At 41.4% G+C, this 18,050-nt stretch overlaps 1 protein-coding gene across 1 annotated transcript; it reads right to left on the bottom strand.

The window, feature by feature from the left end:
- Nucleotides 1-656: 656 nt before the first annotated feature.
- On the bottom strand, nt 657-13,316 carry Mis18a (MIS18 kinetochore protein A). Its single transcript, XM_008836039.3, has 5 exons — nt 12,953-13,316; nt 9,556-9,622; nt 5,211-5,333; nt 2,316-2,412; nt 657-1,309 (listed from the first exon to the last, which is right to left on the bottom strand). Exons 1-5 carry the CDS (start codon nt 13,314-13,316, stop codon nt 1,229-1,231), a joined length of 732 nt encoding a protein of 243 aa, XP_008834261.3. The 3' UTR covers nt 657-1,228.
- Nucleotides 13,317-18,050: the final 4,734 nt, after the last annotated feature.

The following is an 18,050-nucleotide window of genomic DNA, read 5'->3' as shown; positions in this document are numbered from 1 at the left end:
GTGTCAGCCTCTAGTGTGAGCACTGCTGAGGGACTACTCTGACTGCTGAGACACAAACGCAGCCTCAAGGAACGAGCAAGTACCAGATTCTCAGCCTCTTGAGTCTGATTCAACTGTTACTACAATTTCAAGGTAAGGTGATTAATAAATTCTTTTAATGTATATTCATTCTGTCAGTTCTGTTACATTAGAGAACACTGACTAACACACCTGGTAATTCATCAAGCGTAGCAACTTCTCATAACCAGCAGGTGTTGATACTGGCTTTTGTAGTACCATTTTCTAACGGTTAGGGAGTTTTCGATAAAGATCATCTAAAGGCGGCCCATCTATTTTAATTAGTGGAAATTATTGAAATCTGCCAAAAAGAAACTCAATGATCACGAATAATCAAGTCAGTTTGACATATACCAGCTATAACTCTAGATTTTCAGAACTGCAGCTGCGTGAGTTACTCCTGCAGGTCTGCTGTGAGCCCTCATCTCTACCAGAAGGGGCCTGGGACATTGGGGGTTACTTACCTTTTCAAGTCTACCACAGTGCCATGCTCACTGAATATGTGATTTTCAGGGCCCCAGAATTTCTGATCTTAATTAAACGCCACCATTTAGCTTGTTTAAAAGAAAAAAAAAAAAAAAAACACAAAAACCCTCAAGTACTTTAAAAATCTTTATTCTCTCCTAACTGTAAAAATCATACATGTTCACTATAAAAGATCTACATTATAGAAAATCAAAATCCAATAAATTCTGCTAGAACCTTACCCTTAGAGATGACTGTTACTCTCTTTGGTAAGTATTCTTCAGGATTTAAGGATAAAGGAGGATGAACAGCACAGTGGGATCTTACTACACATTTTCTACTCCTGTGCAAGTTTTCAAATTGTTCTAATAAATAATTCAGCTGACCAGCTTTTCCAGGGAGGTTTAAACACTAGTTTTCAGAGAACAAACCACAAAGTAGGTGAGAAAAACTAAGATTTCCTTGAATTTTTTAAGTGACACAGTTTTTAAAAAAATAGAAAACATACATAAAAATGGAATAGTTCAGAAAAACCCAGTTTTTATAAAAATAAAACCTTCAATTTTTCAATTTTGGCATGTATTATAAAATGGCTTTAAAATTCAATATGGGGAGCAGATATCTCTTTACCATAACACATAGCTATAGACAGATTTCTACAGTTCTGGAGATAAGGACCAGGGCAGGGTGAAGCATGAGATGGAGCTCAGGCATTGCAGTTGGCAAAGGACAATTTCGATTCAACTTCCCACAGCTTTGTCTGCAATGCTGCCAAGACGTCTTCCATCTATCAAATGGGAAAAGATGAATACAAATGTGAATATGATTAGCGACTCATGGTTAAATGACTAAAATACATATCGCTCGTAAGACTTGGATGTTTTGCATGATATATAGGGGCATTTGGCCTGACAAAACTCTTCAGAGGCATGAGTTTCATTATGACCTAATTATAATCCCATTAGCCGCAGTCTCAACCCGCAATCTACAACTACACACTCATTTACCACCTTGTCTGTCTCAAGAACATATTAGTTTTCAGCAATAAGAATGTTTATACCAGGGCTGGAGAGATGGCTCAGTGGTTAAGAACACTGGTTGTTCTTGCAGAAGACCTGGGTTCAAATCCCAGCACCCACATGGCAGCTAACTGTCTGTAACTCCAGTTCCAGGGGATCCAACACCTTCTTCCGACCTCCACAGGCACTGCATGACATGGGTGCACTTACCTACACACAGGCAATACACGCATACACACAAAATAAAAATAAATAAATAAATAATTTTTTTTTAAAAAAAAGAATGTTTACACCAGGTGAGAATAAAATATTTCCTTTGGGCCATCAAGATGGCTCATCAAGTAAAGGTGCCTGCCACCAAGACTCAGAACCTGGGTTTGATCGCTGGGACCCATATGATGAAGGAGAAAATGATTCTTATAAAGTTATCCTCTGACCTCCACAAGACTGCTGTTACAGGCACTGCCCCATACACATACATATACATGTACACACATAAAAGTATTTGGAAAAAATTTTAAATATTGATTTGCTTCAAAGCTACATTTCTAGTTTATTTTAGAATACATGTTATGACTTGGCATGAATGTGCACAATATTCTGTTGATACAGCTTTGGTTTACAATTCAACTTGACTAAGAACTGAAATGAAATAAACACTTTTTTACTATGAAAGAGCTAAGATCAGATGACATCATGACATCACGTGAAGGAGTCATTTCTTTACTGACAGGAAGTTGTTCACACAAGACAAAACATTCAGAATAAAATTACCTGTTTTAGAGACTTTTCTATTTCAACTCTGCTTTCAAGATTAAAAAGCTCCTTATCTTCTGATACAATCTGCTTTTCAGAGGACCCTAAAGTATAACTGAAGTGCAGGGCAGTACAAAGTTAAAATATGAAAGGGAAACCATATCAAACTAAATCAGCTAATAATGCAAACTCTATGCACATTACTATACCCATAAGTACTAAGTGAATGAACACAACAGCTAATCTTTTCACAGTGACCTTCCTAGGAAGCTGAACTACATAAGCCACTTCTCTTTCCCTAATGGCTTGGTTCAGATATCTCTACATCTTAATTTTCCATTATAAATATTTCATCAGGCTAGGTGTGGTGGTGTACGCCTTTAATCACAGCACTTGGGAGGTAGAGGCAGGCAGATCTCTGTGAGTTCAAGGCCAGCCTTGTCTACATAGTGAGTTCCAGGCCAGCTAGGGCTACAGGAGACCCTGTCTCAAAAACACCAATAAATAAATAAATAAATAAATAAATAAATAAATAAATAAATAATAAATAAATTTCATCAATAGAATAAACTTATTCCTTAGGTAGTTGGGTGGCAAAGCATTCTCACAGTTGGAAATTTAAGGGCAAGTTTACCAATGCTAAGGAAGTCACTGGTCCTGAAGCCATTGCTTTCTGGCTTTTTGTGACTTCAGAAACATGAATATTTTCAAGTTTGACTTTTAATAGATAGTAATTTGTGGGAACAACTCATGATTATCAAGATTTGAACAACCTTGGAGCTAGAGAGATTGGTCAGTGGTTAGGACCACTGGCTGCCCTTGCAGATGACCCCAGTTCAACTGTCAGCACACACATGGTGGCTCACAACTATCTGTAACTCCAGTTCCAGGGGATCTAATGTCCTCTTCTTGCCTCTGCAGGCTCCAGGCATGAATGTGGTGCACTTATATAGAGGCACTCATACTCACAAAATTAAAAAAAGATCTGGATAACCTCAACAGGTATCCTCTAAGTCATGTTTTGCTCAACTCTCTAGGGTAAGATGGTATCATGTTTTGAAAAAGTATTACATAGGGGTTTTTGTTGCTGTTATTTTAAATTGGAGCTGGAGAAATAGCTTATCAGTTAAGAGCACTGGCTGTTCCTGCAGAAGAGTCAGGTTGGGTTCCCAACACCCACCTGGTAGCTAACAACCATCCATAACTCCAGTTTCAGGGGACCTGACACCCTCTTCTGACTTCTGCAGGCATTGCATAAACATGGTTCACTTATGTACATACAGGCAAAACATGAAATAAAAATAAATTAATTTTTTAAAAACTGGCCTAGCAACATGAGAAAAATAGGCTCAGTGTCAACAAGATAAACTGAAGCATAAGGAAGAAAATGTGATTTTTTTGCATTTAAAGTCTTGCATCACATGTAGCAACCTCACGGCATTCTGTCAAATAAATCTTCCCTTGGAAGCACTACAGATTATATTCCTGAAAGAATGTAATGTGCAAAATTTCAGAAGGTGATTAAAACTGATGCCATTCAAGTAATAAAACTGTAAATAAATGTTGCAAGTGGGAAAACACTTCTAAAATAAACCCAGACTCCTTGGCATGAATATCCTGCCCTAAAAGATAACTTGTATCCTAAATTCAACTGTTCAAAAATAACTTCAATTATTGTGATCTACTAGAGTAAAATTTTTTGTCATTTAATTTTTAAATTTATTTTTTGTGTATGAATGTTTTGCTTGCATGTATATAAAGTGTACCAATGTTATGCAGTGCCAAAGAGGCCAGAGAAGGCATCAGATCCCCTGGAACTGGGGTTGTGGATGGAAAGGGAACCCAGGGTCTCTGTAGCCAGTTCTCTGAACCATCATCTCTCCAGCCCTCCCCCCCCAAATTCTTTCCTAACCAATTTTGAAATGCCCATTCTTCATGATATTCTTTTGGGTGGGACACGGAGGATTTTGAAACAGAATCTCAAGTATCCCAAGCCAGCCTCAAACTCCCTACATAGCTGGAGGATGAACCTGATCCTCCTGCCTCCACCTCCCGAGTGCTAAGATTGCACTGGGTTTATGCAGTGCTGGGCAATGAACCCAGGGTTCTGGGCAAGGAACCCAAGTCTCTAGGCAGTCACTCTACCTATGAGCTCCAACCCGAACCCCTCTTTGTGTTCTTAGAAGTTAGTAATGGGGATGGGGAAGATTGGACAGTACATATTGATCCATACAATGGCTCAAAAATTGTTGCCAGGCATGGTTATGCACACCCATAATCCCAACACTCAGGAAACAGAAGTATGAGGATTAAGAGTTTGAGGCTAATCAAGACTACATACTGAAATCCTGTCTTTAAAAAAAAACAATGAGGGGGAGGGTATGGGAGGACAGCTTGGCAGTTAAGAACACTGGCTATTCTTGCAGAAGACCCAGGTTCGAATCCCAGCATCCACATGGCAGCTAACAACTGTCGGTAACTCCAGTTCCAGGGGATCCAACTTCTGTAATACACACACACACATAAGGTAAACACACACACACATAAGATAAAAATAATAAAATATTTTTAAAAAAAAGAAAGAAAATTGCTTTGAAAATTTTCAGATAAATCTGTTTACCCAAAAGCCAAATTACAGAATCCAATAAAGGTCAGCCAAATAAACAAAAAAACAAAAAAAAAAAGAATTTCTCAGTTTCTACTATAATTCAGTGTCTGACTTTTCTAATACCAAATAAGTCAGACCCAAACAGAGGGGAAAAAAGCTCACTGGCTTCACTGTCAGAAATTATTACTCAAAAATATATTTAACCAAACAGAGTTGATTTAGAATTGTTGTGCTCATAGCAATTTCTGTGAAAACCTAAATGTGAGCGATCAGTTATGACGTAGTCATTGATCCACCAAACCTACCTTTCAATGGCTTCAACGCTGAGACAGAACAAGTCCCTCTTGTAATCTAGGTTCTTGGGAGTGCACCTGTACACGCAGCCGAGGCTGAGGGAACAGCCTGCACAGTGCAAAGTCTCAAGAACGCTGCCAAAAAGAGACAACATCATTTAGGGGGAAAGTAGCAACACAGCACGTATAACAAAAATCTCCTGGCTAAAAATCCATAAGCCACCGAGCGTGGTGGCGCACACCTTTGATCCCAGCACTCAGGAGGCAGAGGCAGGTGGATCTCTGTGAGTTCAAGGCCAGCCTGGTCTACATAGTGAGTTCCAGGATAGCTGGGGCTACAGGGAGACCCTGTCTCAAAAAGACCAAAAAAAAAAAAAAAATCCATAAGCCTAGGGGCCACCATGATGGCTCAACAGGTAAAGGCTCTTGCTGCCAAGCCTAACAACCTGAGGTCAATCCCCAGGACCCACAGCTGTAGTATGAAAGTTGTTCCCTGATCTCCACATGCACAGCAAGGCACATGCATGCACATGTGTATACACATGCAAAAAAAATGTAACTTAAATAAAAAGTAAAATCCATAAGCCCTTAAATACTTCAATTAAAAAGTATGTTATTCTCACCAAATTTTGGGGGGCGAGGATTATGGGAAATTTTGTTTTTTTGTCTTCTTTGAGACAGAATCTCATGAAGCCCAGGCTGGCTTCAAATTTGAGGCAATCCTTCTACATCAGCCTCCCATTACAAGTGCTGGAGTTACAAGCATGTGCCACTACAACCAGCTTTATTTTGATTGTACTGTTACATATATGTAAGAAAGAAAAAAAATGATGGTAAGATGATTCTGTGACAAGGTCCACATATAAAATACTGAGGCAGTGTTTTTATAGAATGTAAAGTCCTTGATCTGGTATTTATCTAAAATTTTAGAAATGACACAAAGAGATTCTTCATGATCTCTTAATGTCACTGTCAACTAACCAGCCCACCAAAGGTCATTATGAACACTCTAGGTGGGAACAGAGGTAGGTTTTTTCTGTAATGGAACAGAAAATAAACACTTCAGGCTTTCCGCCATCTAGTGTCTGATGTAAGCACTAACTTTGCCGCCGTAGCACAGAAGCACTGCAGCAGAGGCAACACAGAACCAAAAAACTGTTGCACCGAAACAGTCACACAAGATGGTGCCAAGGCTTTGCCAACCCTGCTCCAGTGGCAGGTAAACACACTGACTTACTTTAAGAAAAAGGATCTCGCCAGGCATGGTGGCACACACCTTTAATCCCAGCACTCAGGAGGCAGAGGCAGGCAGATCTCTGTGAGTTCAAGGCCAGCCTGGTCTACAAAGTGAGTTCCAGGACAGCTGGGGCTACAGGGAGACCGTCTCAAAAAAAAAGACCAAAAAAAGAAAAAAGAAAAAAGGATCTCTAAACTTAGGTGCTGCCTTGTAGAAAGAAGACTGGTAAGTGGCAAAGAACTTTAACACAGTAGAGAGCCCTACCTATACTAGACGGCAAGTGGCAAATCTCCATGCTATAGGTCAAACTTCATCAATTAGGAGGCTACCACAAATCATTAAGATTCAGAACTTACATCTGATGCATGTATTGTTAAGTTTAAAAAGAGTATTTAGAAACATCTGAGACTTGAAATTCTAAAACACTGATAAATGGTTAAGATTTTTTCAAGATTTACATTTATTGTATGCCTATTAGTTGTTGGCCTGCATGTAAGTATGTGCAGGCCAGAAGAGGGTGTTAAATCCCCTGAACTGGAGTTGCAGGAGGCTATGTCACCATGTGGATGCTGGGAACCAAAGTTGAGTCCTCTGCAAGAGCAGCCAGTAAGCCATTTTTTAATCTGAATTTTCAAAATCAATCAAAACATATGGTTTGTCCCCTCCAGCACATGTAGAAATTTAAGCCCCACTGTGAAGTAGTGAGGGGTAGAAACTTAAGTCTTATTATGGTTTTCAGAAGTGGGGCCTCTGGAAGGTGATTAAAATTAGATAAGACTGCCAGATTTTGATCCCAGGATTTGAGAGGCTGAGGTGGGTGGATCTCTTCAAATGTGAGGCTAACTGGGTCTACATAGGGAGTTCCAGGCCAGCCAAGGCTATATAGTGAGACTGTGTCAAGAAATAAAAAAGATTGGATATGGTTATCTGGGTAGGGCCTCAATGACTAAATCTGGTGGCTTTATAAGAAGAGGGAAAGAGGCCAGAAGAGGGAAAGAGGCACATTCCACACAAAGCTCAATCTTGCCATGTCATGCTCTGCATCACCTGGAGACTGTCATCAACGTCATAGCTGGATGTGGCCCTTTCACCATGTTCCTCCAGAACCAGGAGTCCAAACAAACCTCCTTGTTTTATAAAGTAACATGGTTGGGTATTTTGTTATCATCCCCACTAATTCAAATTTTTAGAATAATCTTGAGGAACGACAGGAAGTAGCTGTTATCACTGCAGCATCTTTCTGCTGTCACATCAGAGATTTGAACAGAATTCAGCCTATCATCAAACAAGACTCACCAGCAGTGCCAGAAATCAAAGTGATTTTAAACAAGAAACAAGATCAGTTATAAGATCCTCAACCCAGGACGGAATCAGAACAGAGGCAGCACGCCACTTTCACAGCCCAGTCCTAACCTGTGCTTTGGCTGACCACCAGAACGGCTCAGCCATTCATAGGAAGGGCCTCTGGAATAACCCATAAGATCCTAAAGAAATATAAGATTTCCAAAAGTGTGGAGTACGTGGCCCTATTGAAACCCAATTTAAGGCAGATGGATTTAGGTCATACAACCACACAACATTAAATAAATTCGGATCAGAGTGAAGCAGGTCAACTTCCTTTTCAAGTTACAAATTCTGATTATAAAAAAGAACCAAGTCCCTGTTCCGTAACACACTGCCTTCAATACTTACCAGTTATGAATCTCTTAGCACTAATAGAACAGACCACAGGCTCAGACCCAGACAAGCAATAATTGCGAGGCCTAATATTTGCTTCACTGTAATTACCTCTGGAGCTACCTTCAAGTTCTGGGCAGTAATATACTTACGGCAGCAATATAAATGTTTCTTAACATAAATTTAAATAAAAAGTTTTAAGCTGACTTAATGAACACATACTAAGCACACACAACAGCAGTGGGCACACAGACATGACAAAAATGGAGAGTGACAACATGAGGTGAGCTGGGCAACAAGAGAAAAGAATACTGAGGAGTGGAAAACCCCAGCATCAGCCTTTTCTGCTAACCAGTGCTGTGGCCTTGGCCTGGTTCTAACTCCTCAACCACATTTTCTTCATCCACAGACTAAAAAGTGATCCAAGGCTGACTTTTCCAGATTGTATCATTTACATGTCAATAGCATAATTTGTTACACATACATATCATCTGTATCATTGTCAACTTAATTTTTCTGAGTTTTAACACTAAAATGTACGTTATTTGAATACTCAAGCATGATTAAAAATTAAAGATCAGTACTTTTAATGCATGTTAAAATATATCTAGCAACTTTTCCTTCTCCATGTACTGCCTAAGGTTTTCTTTACCTCAGTAAGACACATTTCCTATTTTGTCATAGCAATTAAAAAAAGCAGAGCTTGATTAGATGACAGTTGTGACAAGGTATCTGTCCCTTCAACCCTTGCAGAGGCCAACACAAGGATTGCTCTGGTTCCCAGGTTAGCTGCTACTGGTCACAGAGAGGCTTGTTTGGGTGTATACCCAGTAGGCTGGGTGCACATGTATGTGGATGTTGAATTCATGTTTTCTGTTGCCAGGGCATGAAAAGGTGGGAACCAGTGGAACAGGGCACCTTTGACATTGAGATTTTAAGACAGATATTTTCATCTACATTCATTTTAAATTCTCTTCAGCACCGAGCTCAAAGCCCTAAAACCAGACAGAGTGTTACTTTTGCCTTTAGAAATTTAGAAACTTCCATTTCACTATCTAAAGGGGACTATTATCATTGGAGAATTGACTTTTTTGACTAATTTTGTATGGATTCAATTACCATGAAAATGGTTCTATCTTGAGCATTCATACTGGGAATGATAGAAGACTTTCCCTTTAAACAATTTCCGCAGCATAACAATCACATAGATAAAAATCTTCCTTCCTGGGGCTGAGCTATAGCTCAGCAGTTAGGATCACTGGCGGCTCTTGTAAAGGACCAGGCTTTGGTTCCCAGAACCCACATGGCTGCCAACAAGTCTGTAACACCAGTTTGAGGGGATCCAGCACCCTCTTCTGGCCCCCATGGGCACTGCACCTATGGATGCGCTTATATACATGCAGGTAAAACATTCATACACATAATGTTTTTAATCTTCCTTACCAACCATTTTCATCTTTTCGTTTGGATAGTTTCTGTTCCTTATCCACGTAAACATTCGAGGAAACACCTGGGAAGAAAGCAGCTAGAGCTTTGTTAATGTGGAGTGTTACATTACAGGTATGGGCATTCAGAGAGCTTTTAACCCAACTGTAACTTTTATTTTAGAACTTAGAGGACTAGGAAAAAGATCCAAAGACCCCCACCACACACACACACACGGATCGATACTGAAGGTCTTGTGGAAAAGGATGGTGGATTTCCTTCCCTGAAAACCAGCATTAAGAAAACAAATAAAATTACCAGAGAAAATTCAATCAATAGTACAACTTGGACCAATCAGAATCTCAAGTAACAACCTACAAAGAACTACCAGATACAATGAAATCAGGATCAAGACCAAGGAAGATGTTAAGAACCAGCACATAAATCTCCAGATGCCAAAGACAGAGCTCAGTTCTTTAAAAGTAACTGTGCAGGTCCCCAGTCAAACATCTTGGACAGGCCACAGCTGAATCCCAGAAGCAGCACAAAACATTCCCAAAGGAGAGGAATGAAAAGGGATGAGATGTGATGGCCAACACAGACTTCTGAGATCACCTCCTTCCATGCTGTACCCTTCCTAAGTAAACTCACACCCACATATCCAGTTGCTCAAATTAGAAACTGACATGTATTCCTTGAGTTTCTTTTGGTCTGTATGGTTCTAGCTATCAAACCCAGGGCCTTGCCATACTGAGCAAGCTCTGCCTCACAAAGCTTACTCAAGGCCCTGTATCAGCACCACTTCTTGCCTAGACAACTACTCTAGAAGTTCAGACAGTAGTACTGTTAGTCCACCCCCTCCTGTTTGTTCCAGAACAACGAACAGACTCCTGTCACAATCCTGCTCCAAGGGCTCACTCATTAGATTCCTATTCTTTACAACAGCCTGTAAGTCTCTTGATTTTCTGGCCCCTTCTTAAATCTTGTTTTTAAGCTTTGGCCACGCTGGCCTGAGACCCTTTGCATTGTATGCTGAGTCCCTGGAGAAAATGAAGAGCGGAATCCAGGAATTGTACATGCAGCCAAGTTGGTGCTTGTGAAAATAACAGAAAGGCATTTTCCAACTTGAAAACTTGACGTTTTCTTGAAGATGGAGCAAACAATTCAGGAATGGGAAAAGCTACTAAGTTTTTTCTATGTTAATAAAACTACTGGAGTTGCCGGGCATGGTAGCGCACACCTTTGATCCCAGCAATGGGGAAGGCAGAGGCAGGCGGATCTCTGAGTTCAAGCCCAGCCTGGTCTACAAAGTGAGTTCCAGGCCAGCTGGGGGTACTCAAAAAGACAAAAAAAAACAACAACAACAAAAAACACCTACTGGAGTTGAGAAATAAATTCAAAAAACATTACGTTAAAGGTAAATCATCATCTTGTGGCTATAAAATAAAATGTAAATGTTCAGTCAGGTGTGGGGGCACACACCTATAATCTCAGCATTTAGAAAACTGAGGCAGGTCAAGAGTTCAAGGTCATCCTGGGAAACAGAGCAAGATACATACATACACATACACACACACACACACACACACACACACACACACACACACAAATTATATGTCATAAACCTGAACAAAGTAAAATGAAACACTGAAAATGAGGCAAGAGAGATTAGAAATTAATCCAAGGGGTCATTTTGTTTTGCTTTAACTTTTACACCCTGCATTAACAGGTACAAAGGGGTTGTAAGTTCAGTAAAATCACTATGGAAAACCTGTGCTCCTAATGTAAAGGAACTCAGCAACAATGATTAATATGGAAATAAATCAAATGATTTAACCAAGATAGGTTATATAGGTTAAAATTTAAAAACTAACAGAAACAGCAGTATGCTTACATACAAAAGCAAGACAGAAAAGCTATAAAAATGGGGTGGGGGGATACAAATTGAAAGAGTAACACATTATTTCTTTAAAAGCCATAAACAAAATAAATCCAACAAAAAGAGCAGCTTCTGCTGTATCAGAAATCTCTACCCAATTTTATGCTGTTCTAATTAATGGTGGCAACCTGGATTTCTATCAAGAGAAGGGGTGGGAGGCTGGAGAGATTTGAGAGCACTGGCTGCTCTTGAAGAGGACCCAGGTTCAATTCCCAGCACCCACCTGGTGGCTAACAACCTTCCATAACTCCAGTTTTAGAGGGTCTGACACTCTCTTCTGACCTCTGGGGACACTGCAGGACATGGGTACACTTACATACATGCAAGCGATACACTCATGCACATAAAAGTAGGTTTTTTTTTAAAAAAAAAAAAAAAGAGAAGGGGTGGATCAGCAACACCTCCATAACTTATTTAATCCTCACCATGACTCCATGAATTATCCCCCATTTTAGAGGAAACTGAGGCACAGAGTGAACAGCTTACTCAAGGATACTCAGCTAGTCAGTGGCAGTCCACGATTCCCACGTAAGCAGTTAAAACATAAATATGCATATATATGCATGGAACATATCTGGAAGTATAAATAAGTTTATGTAACTCTGGGACTATGAGGTGTAGAGACCAAAGGTCTTTTATTACTTCTACACTTGTCTACATCGTTTAATAGGTGCAAAAGGTAACTGAATGAATCAGGAAATATATGTTCTTGCTATAAAGGAATTCATCAATGACTGTTAAAACTGAGGTATCCTTACAGAAAACAACAGGTCCCAGAAAATTCATTACTTGGTGAACACTGGGGTTCTCCTTCGTATCCAATATTACACCTCAGGAAAGCATTCCACAAAGGTTAGAGAATTTCCTCCATCAGAGTATTTAGAGAATTCAGAGCATAAACTTCCTCTCAAAAAATCAGGAGGTCCAAAAATAACAATCATTTTTACACCAATGCAAAAAAACAGTGAACCACTTTAGCCCTAAATATATTCTGGCAATTACTGTCAATATAAAACTTGAACTCCTGTTTTCTTAATCCTTTCATTACATTCTCCTTTCTCGTTCTGATGGCGTTGCAGTACACTTGAGTTTACTCCCCCAACCCCCACAGCACTATTATCTGTGAACCCCCTGGTTGTAAACGCAGTTGGTGGAAACTAAATGCGACCGCTGACTGAACCTTTGAGATTTGAGAAATCAATCTTGACAGTCCCTTGCAGGAAAGCACCTGGCTAAAGTTTCCTTTCCCAAATCAATCGTTAACACCCCCATTTACCAATTAAGAGCCCTCTAATACCCGTGGGGAGTAGTAAGACCTGGCCAGGCTACACCCCAAATACTTGGTCACTTTTTCTGAATAACGATTGCAACCGCTGCACTTCTGGGATGGGGAACGCCGGAAAAGAGAAGACCCGCCTCCCCTTTCCGTGAGACCTCGGGGTTTGCTACTTGGAAAGGCCCCCAGCCCACACTGACAGCGCAACAGGATGCAGTTGGTGTCCTCCTGGCAGGTCACCCAGCTCAGCGAGTCGCCTAGCGGCCGGCGGCAGCGCGTGCACAGGAACACCAGCGGGTAGTCGGCGGCCTCCGCGTCCTCGGGCGGCTCAGCGCCCTCCTCCGTCGCGTCGCGGCTCGAGGAGCTCCACATGCTCGCCCACTTATGCAGCAGTTGATGGCGGCTCGAGTCTTCCGAGAGCCGCTTCCCCAGCAGCGAGGAGTCGCTCCGCTTGCCCTGGCGGTCAGAGGCGCATCCTCCGCGATAACCCTGGGACCAAGCGGCCGCCATGAAGTTTGAATCTCCGGCGCCCCGGAGCCTCCCGGGTAAAGCGCGTCTGCGCATGCGCGGGAAAAGGAGCGCAGGCGGAAGTGCCGGGGCGGGACGACGCCCAAGGGGCGGGGCCTGAGGAAGGTCGCCTGCCCGCCGCCTCTAGTGCGCATGCTCGCTGTCCTGCTGTTTCCCCAGCGGTTGTCATTGGGCGTGTGCAGTCTTTGGAAAGGAAATTTGGATCCTTGTCCTCCGCCGCGATAGAGAAAGTTGAGGGACCCAAATTAAACGAGCAACGGCTCGCCTAGTCCTTCCCCACGGTTCGTAAGCGTGGCTAGGCCCTGCGTTAGCGAGCCGAGGAATGGTTGGAGAGCTAGCTGAGCAGAGCCCGGGAATTCTGCATTGCCGCAAGCCCCCAGCCATGGATGAGGTGTACTGCTAGGTGCACCTTTGACTAATTTGTCTACACCTGGGAGCCCGCTTTCCTTGAGATAGAAAAGGCAGAGGTTGTTGGGAATTACCTTGTCACATGTTATTGCTGAGCATTGTTATTGAAGGAAAAAGATCCTCCTCCCCCAAGGGCCCAGGATCACCCAGTAGCACCGCAAGAAAAAAAGTTGGAGAAGCTTACACAGACAGCATCGCTGTTGCTGTGAAGCAGAGAGGCGCCCCTCACTCATTCTGGGTCAGAGCCTTAGGGCTGGAAGGATAGACTTCTCCAGAAAGTCAACCTCTGACTTCGAGTCGACAGGCAGGAGGGAAAACTGGTGGACACCACACCAGAGCTCAGCCGGGAATAAACAACACCCAAGGACCCCAGTGTCTTCCCCAAGTCACACTCCCCAGTTTGCTTCATAAAACTACATAAAATTTACTTCCTATTTTAGTGTTTCTGACGTTTAGCAAAAGGTTTAGAATGCAAAGTCCTGGACTTGACCTAGCTCTTCCTCCACGAGGTGGTAACCGGCCAAGAAACTGGAAAGGCTATTTTCCCTTCTTTGACCGTGATTTTGTTTAAGCAAGATCTCACTTTAGTTCAGGCTGTCCTGGAATTCACTATGTAGCCCAAACTGGCTTCAAACCCTTAGTGATCCTCCTGTCTCAGCCTCCCAAGTGCTGGAATTACACATATGAGCCACCAGGCTAGGCTTTGAGTCTGATTCTTTCTGAATTAAATAGTACCACCCTGGGATGTTTATGAGAACCGTTGGTGTGAGAATACTTTAGTTCTGGCATACCACCCCTGAATTAATTAGCTTCCAAGTACCAAAAAAAAATGCTTCAAATGGTTTAGGGATTTTCCACCCATAGAATTTTCTCCTTCTAACTGCTTTTGAGGGGTCAAGCCTTACCTGAGAACTGCTCGCAAGACACTCTCTCTGGTACATGGATAATACAGCCCACATGAGTTGTGTAAGTTGGATAGTGTCTTTGGAATTCAATGGGTGAGTCTTTGCCTCAGACTTTGGAATTCTGTTGTCAATACTTAAAATTCTGTACTGGGCTATCTCAGTACAGCAGTCCCCTTTCGTCCTCAGGGAATACATTCTGTCCATGCAGGAAACAGAGCTTTCACCTCAAAGTGGATAAGAGTTTATTCTGGAGTCAAATATGAGTGACTGTGGCCCAAGAACACAGATTTAGGTTACCCTAATTTCCATGTTCCAACAGAGTATCAGTAGTCTGAAATTTTTATAGTAACAGAACAAAGACGCATAAATAAATGCACTTCAGATACACTGGTAAGCACTTTGGGTAGGTCTGTTATAGTAAAGCAAGAGGAAATCTCTACTGTAGACGTTAGATGCTATCTGACAATATTCTTCACATTTGGGTTGGACAATAGCGATCTGTTTCTACATTCCAAAGAATTTACCTAATAGTCACAAGGATGTTAGGTCTCATACAGACGTGGACAATAAGTAACCATTTAAGGGGACTAAAGATGGCCCAAGATAATGAGGCTCTGGACTTGCACCATCCCAACCCCTCCACACAATTGAAGTTCTAATCAGCCTTTGTAGTCTCCATTTCTTACCTGGAATTTTTATTCAGAGTTCCAAGATCCCTGGTGGATACAAGAAACTGCAGTCATCACCAAACCCTTTACAGACTTGTTTTGCTGAGCTTGGCAGGGTGAGAGGGGAAGGGAGGTGAGGAGACCTGGACAGAGAAGGGACAAGGAAAAGGAGGAGGAAATGAATGAATAAGACCTTGACTATTTTACTGGAAGAATTAGGAATTTTAAAAAAATGTATTTATGGGGAGGGGGATGTGTGTGCATGTGGAAGTCAGAGGACAACTTTCAGGAGTTGGTTCTCTCCTTCTTCCATATGAGTCCTGGAAACTGAACTCGGGTCATCAGGCTTGGCACCAAGCACCTTTACACACTGAGCCATCTCACTAGTTCCAATTACAAATTCTTAAAAGTGCTGTGGCAGTTGAGGAAAATCAGAAATTAATGACTATTGATTAATAGTCAGAGACTTACACTCGCATAGAATGACAATAAGGTATGATTGCAGGTACCTGGAGGCAGGTGACCGGCTTGTCTAGCAAACAGGGTTGATTGCAGCTACATCTAAAGACCATTTAGATATGTGCCTCTAGGAGTCAAATGGCACCCAAGGCCGCCTTCCCTGACCAGCACCAGCTCAGGGGAATGGCAAACTGTGCTTTCAGCCCTCAGGGACCTTCTGCCACAATAAGAGCCCCTCTTAGTGGATAAAACACACTGTGGGAAAAGGAGATGCGATATTACATCTGTTCCAGGAGTGAAAGCATGATTGCAGGAGCATGCTTCATCTTCTGACGTCCTCAGAGGCAGGATGTTCTTAAATAGTGCTTCTGTTTAATGAGTGGAATCAAGATTTCCTGGTCCTTAACAGATACTTGGTTCTCGTGAAAGTTAAAAACAAGTAAAGAGAACATGTGATTTTCAGCAAAGCCATAATATATTTGAGCTGAGAAAGAACCACACATCTTAATTGATATATCTTACTCTGATGAAAAAATTGAGGTCCATGGAGGTTCTAGAACAATAGCTCTGATTACTAGCAGAGATGCGTAAATGCCTTGGCTGTTAAATGTGGAGTACCCCCTCTTCTGTGAAAACTTCTCCATTTCCCTCACCTAGAAAATAACAATGTTGCCTTCCAGCCCTGGGTTATAATTTAAAGCGGGAAGAAAGCTGCTAGTACTCAAGGCCTTGGGGATATTTGTTAATATAAATATGTCATTGTTATCTTGAAGAATTGACCTTCCTGGGAGTATTAGTTTTCTCTAATGCAAAAGGTTCAGATTGATTTTTTTTCCAGTTCTTTTATAAAAAGCAAAATTATTGCCACACTGATAAGCTCTCCTTTGCAATTAATAATCCATCAGACCAATGTGAAAATTCCAAATGAGTTAAATTAAATTATGCTCAATTGGAAAAGATGGAAGGAGGGAAGAAAGGTAAATTTATCTGTAATTTCTGTTTAAAATACTTACATAGCCGGGCGTGGTGGCACACTCCTTTAATCCCGGCACTTTGGAGGCAGAAGCAGGTGGATCTCTGTGAGTTCAAGTCCAGCCTGATCTACATGTCAAGTCATGGAGTTCCAGTCAAGCTATGGCTACAGGGAGGCCTACACACACATGTTGTGCACACTCACCTGCATGCATACCCACAAGAACACATGCACAAAGGTAACTTCATACACTCACAGAAAGAATTCCCAAAACCTGCACTGTAAATTTCAATAATTTGAAAATAGAATTTCTTTACAAAAAGGCAATTAACTAAGTTTCTTTATATTGTAAGTTTTTCTTTTTTACGGAAATTATCACTTGAAAACAATAATGATTTTGTTTGCATATGACTTTATTTTATTTTTCACTTATTTATTTTTATTTCATCTGTGTGTTTGTCTGCATGTAAGTGCACCATATGTGTGCATTGCCTGAGGAAGCCAGAAGAGGATGTCAGATCTCCTGAAACCAGAGTTAAGGGTGATTGTTAGCTGCCATGTGGGTACTAGAAACAAAACCCTAAGTCTTCTGCAAGAACAGCTAGTGCCTTTACCACTGAGCCATCTCTCCAGCCCATATACAGCTTTAGAAAAATATAGTAAAGGGGGCTGGAGAGATGGCTCAGCAGTTAAGAGCACTGGGTACTCCTACAGAGAATCCAGGTTCAGTTCCTAGCACCCATATGGCAGCTAACTCCAGCATCCTTAACTCCAGTTCCAGGGGAATCCAACGCCCTCTTCTGACTTCCTCAGACATTGCTCAACACAGGTGCACTTAAACACATGCAGGCAATACACTCATACACATAAAATAATTTTTAAAAAATTTAAAAATACAGTGAAAAGCACAAACCATAAGTGTGCAATTTCATGATTTTTAAAAATGCATGCACCCATGTAGCTCATATCTGTGTTGAAGTATACATTCCCATCGCCTTCAGAAGGTTCCTTTTAACCTCTTCCTAATCTCTCTCCAATTGTCATGTCCAGAGGCAGCTACTTTTTCTTTTTTAAGACATGTCTTCCTGTAATCCCAGCTGGCCTGGAACTTGCACAAGACCTGCACAAGCCAACCAGATCCATCAGCATTCCAATGCATGAACAAGGTTCAAGTCCCAGGAGTAAAAAAAAAAAAAAAAAAAAAAGACATGAAGAGAGAGGTATGAGGTATGTTGAGGTACCTGGGGACAGTGAGAGATAAGAGGTGTGGGGGTAGATATGGTCAAGATACACTGTTTGCATGTATGAAATTACCAAAGAATAATTAAAAGATTTTCTTCTAAAAAGAATGAAATAA

Source organism: Nannospalax galili, unplaced genomic scaffold, assembly GCF_000622305.1.
Source record: "Nannospalax galili isolate Female #2095 unplaced genomic scaffold, S.galili_v1.0 scaffold136, whole genome shotgun sequence".
Taxonomy (NCBI): Eukaryota; Metazoa; Chordata; class Mammalia; order Rodentia; family Spalacidae; genus Nannospalax; species Nannospalax galili.
Note: the sequence above shows the minus strand (reverse complement) of the source record. Positions and strands in the feature narration are given on the sequence as shown.

Coding starts and splice junctions, on each gene's coding strand:
- Mis18a (XM_008836039.3), bottom strand. CDS start 13,316: ATGCGCAGACGCGCTTTACCCGGGAGGCTCCGGGGCGCCGGAGATTCA. Junction 9,623..12,952: donor CAACTGCATCCTGTTGCGCT/GTCAGTGTGGGC, acceptor CTTTCTTCCCAG/GTGTTTCCTCGAATGTTTAC. Junction 2,413..5,210: donor AGCGTTGAAGCCATTGAAAG/GTAGGTTTGGTG, acceptor CCTGCACTTCAG/TTATACTTTAGGGTCCTCTG.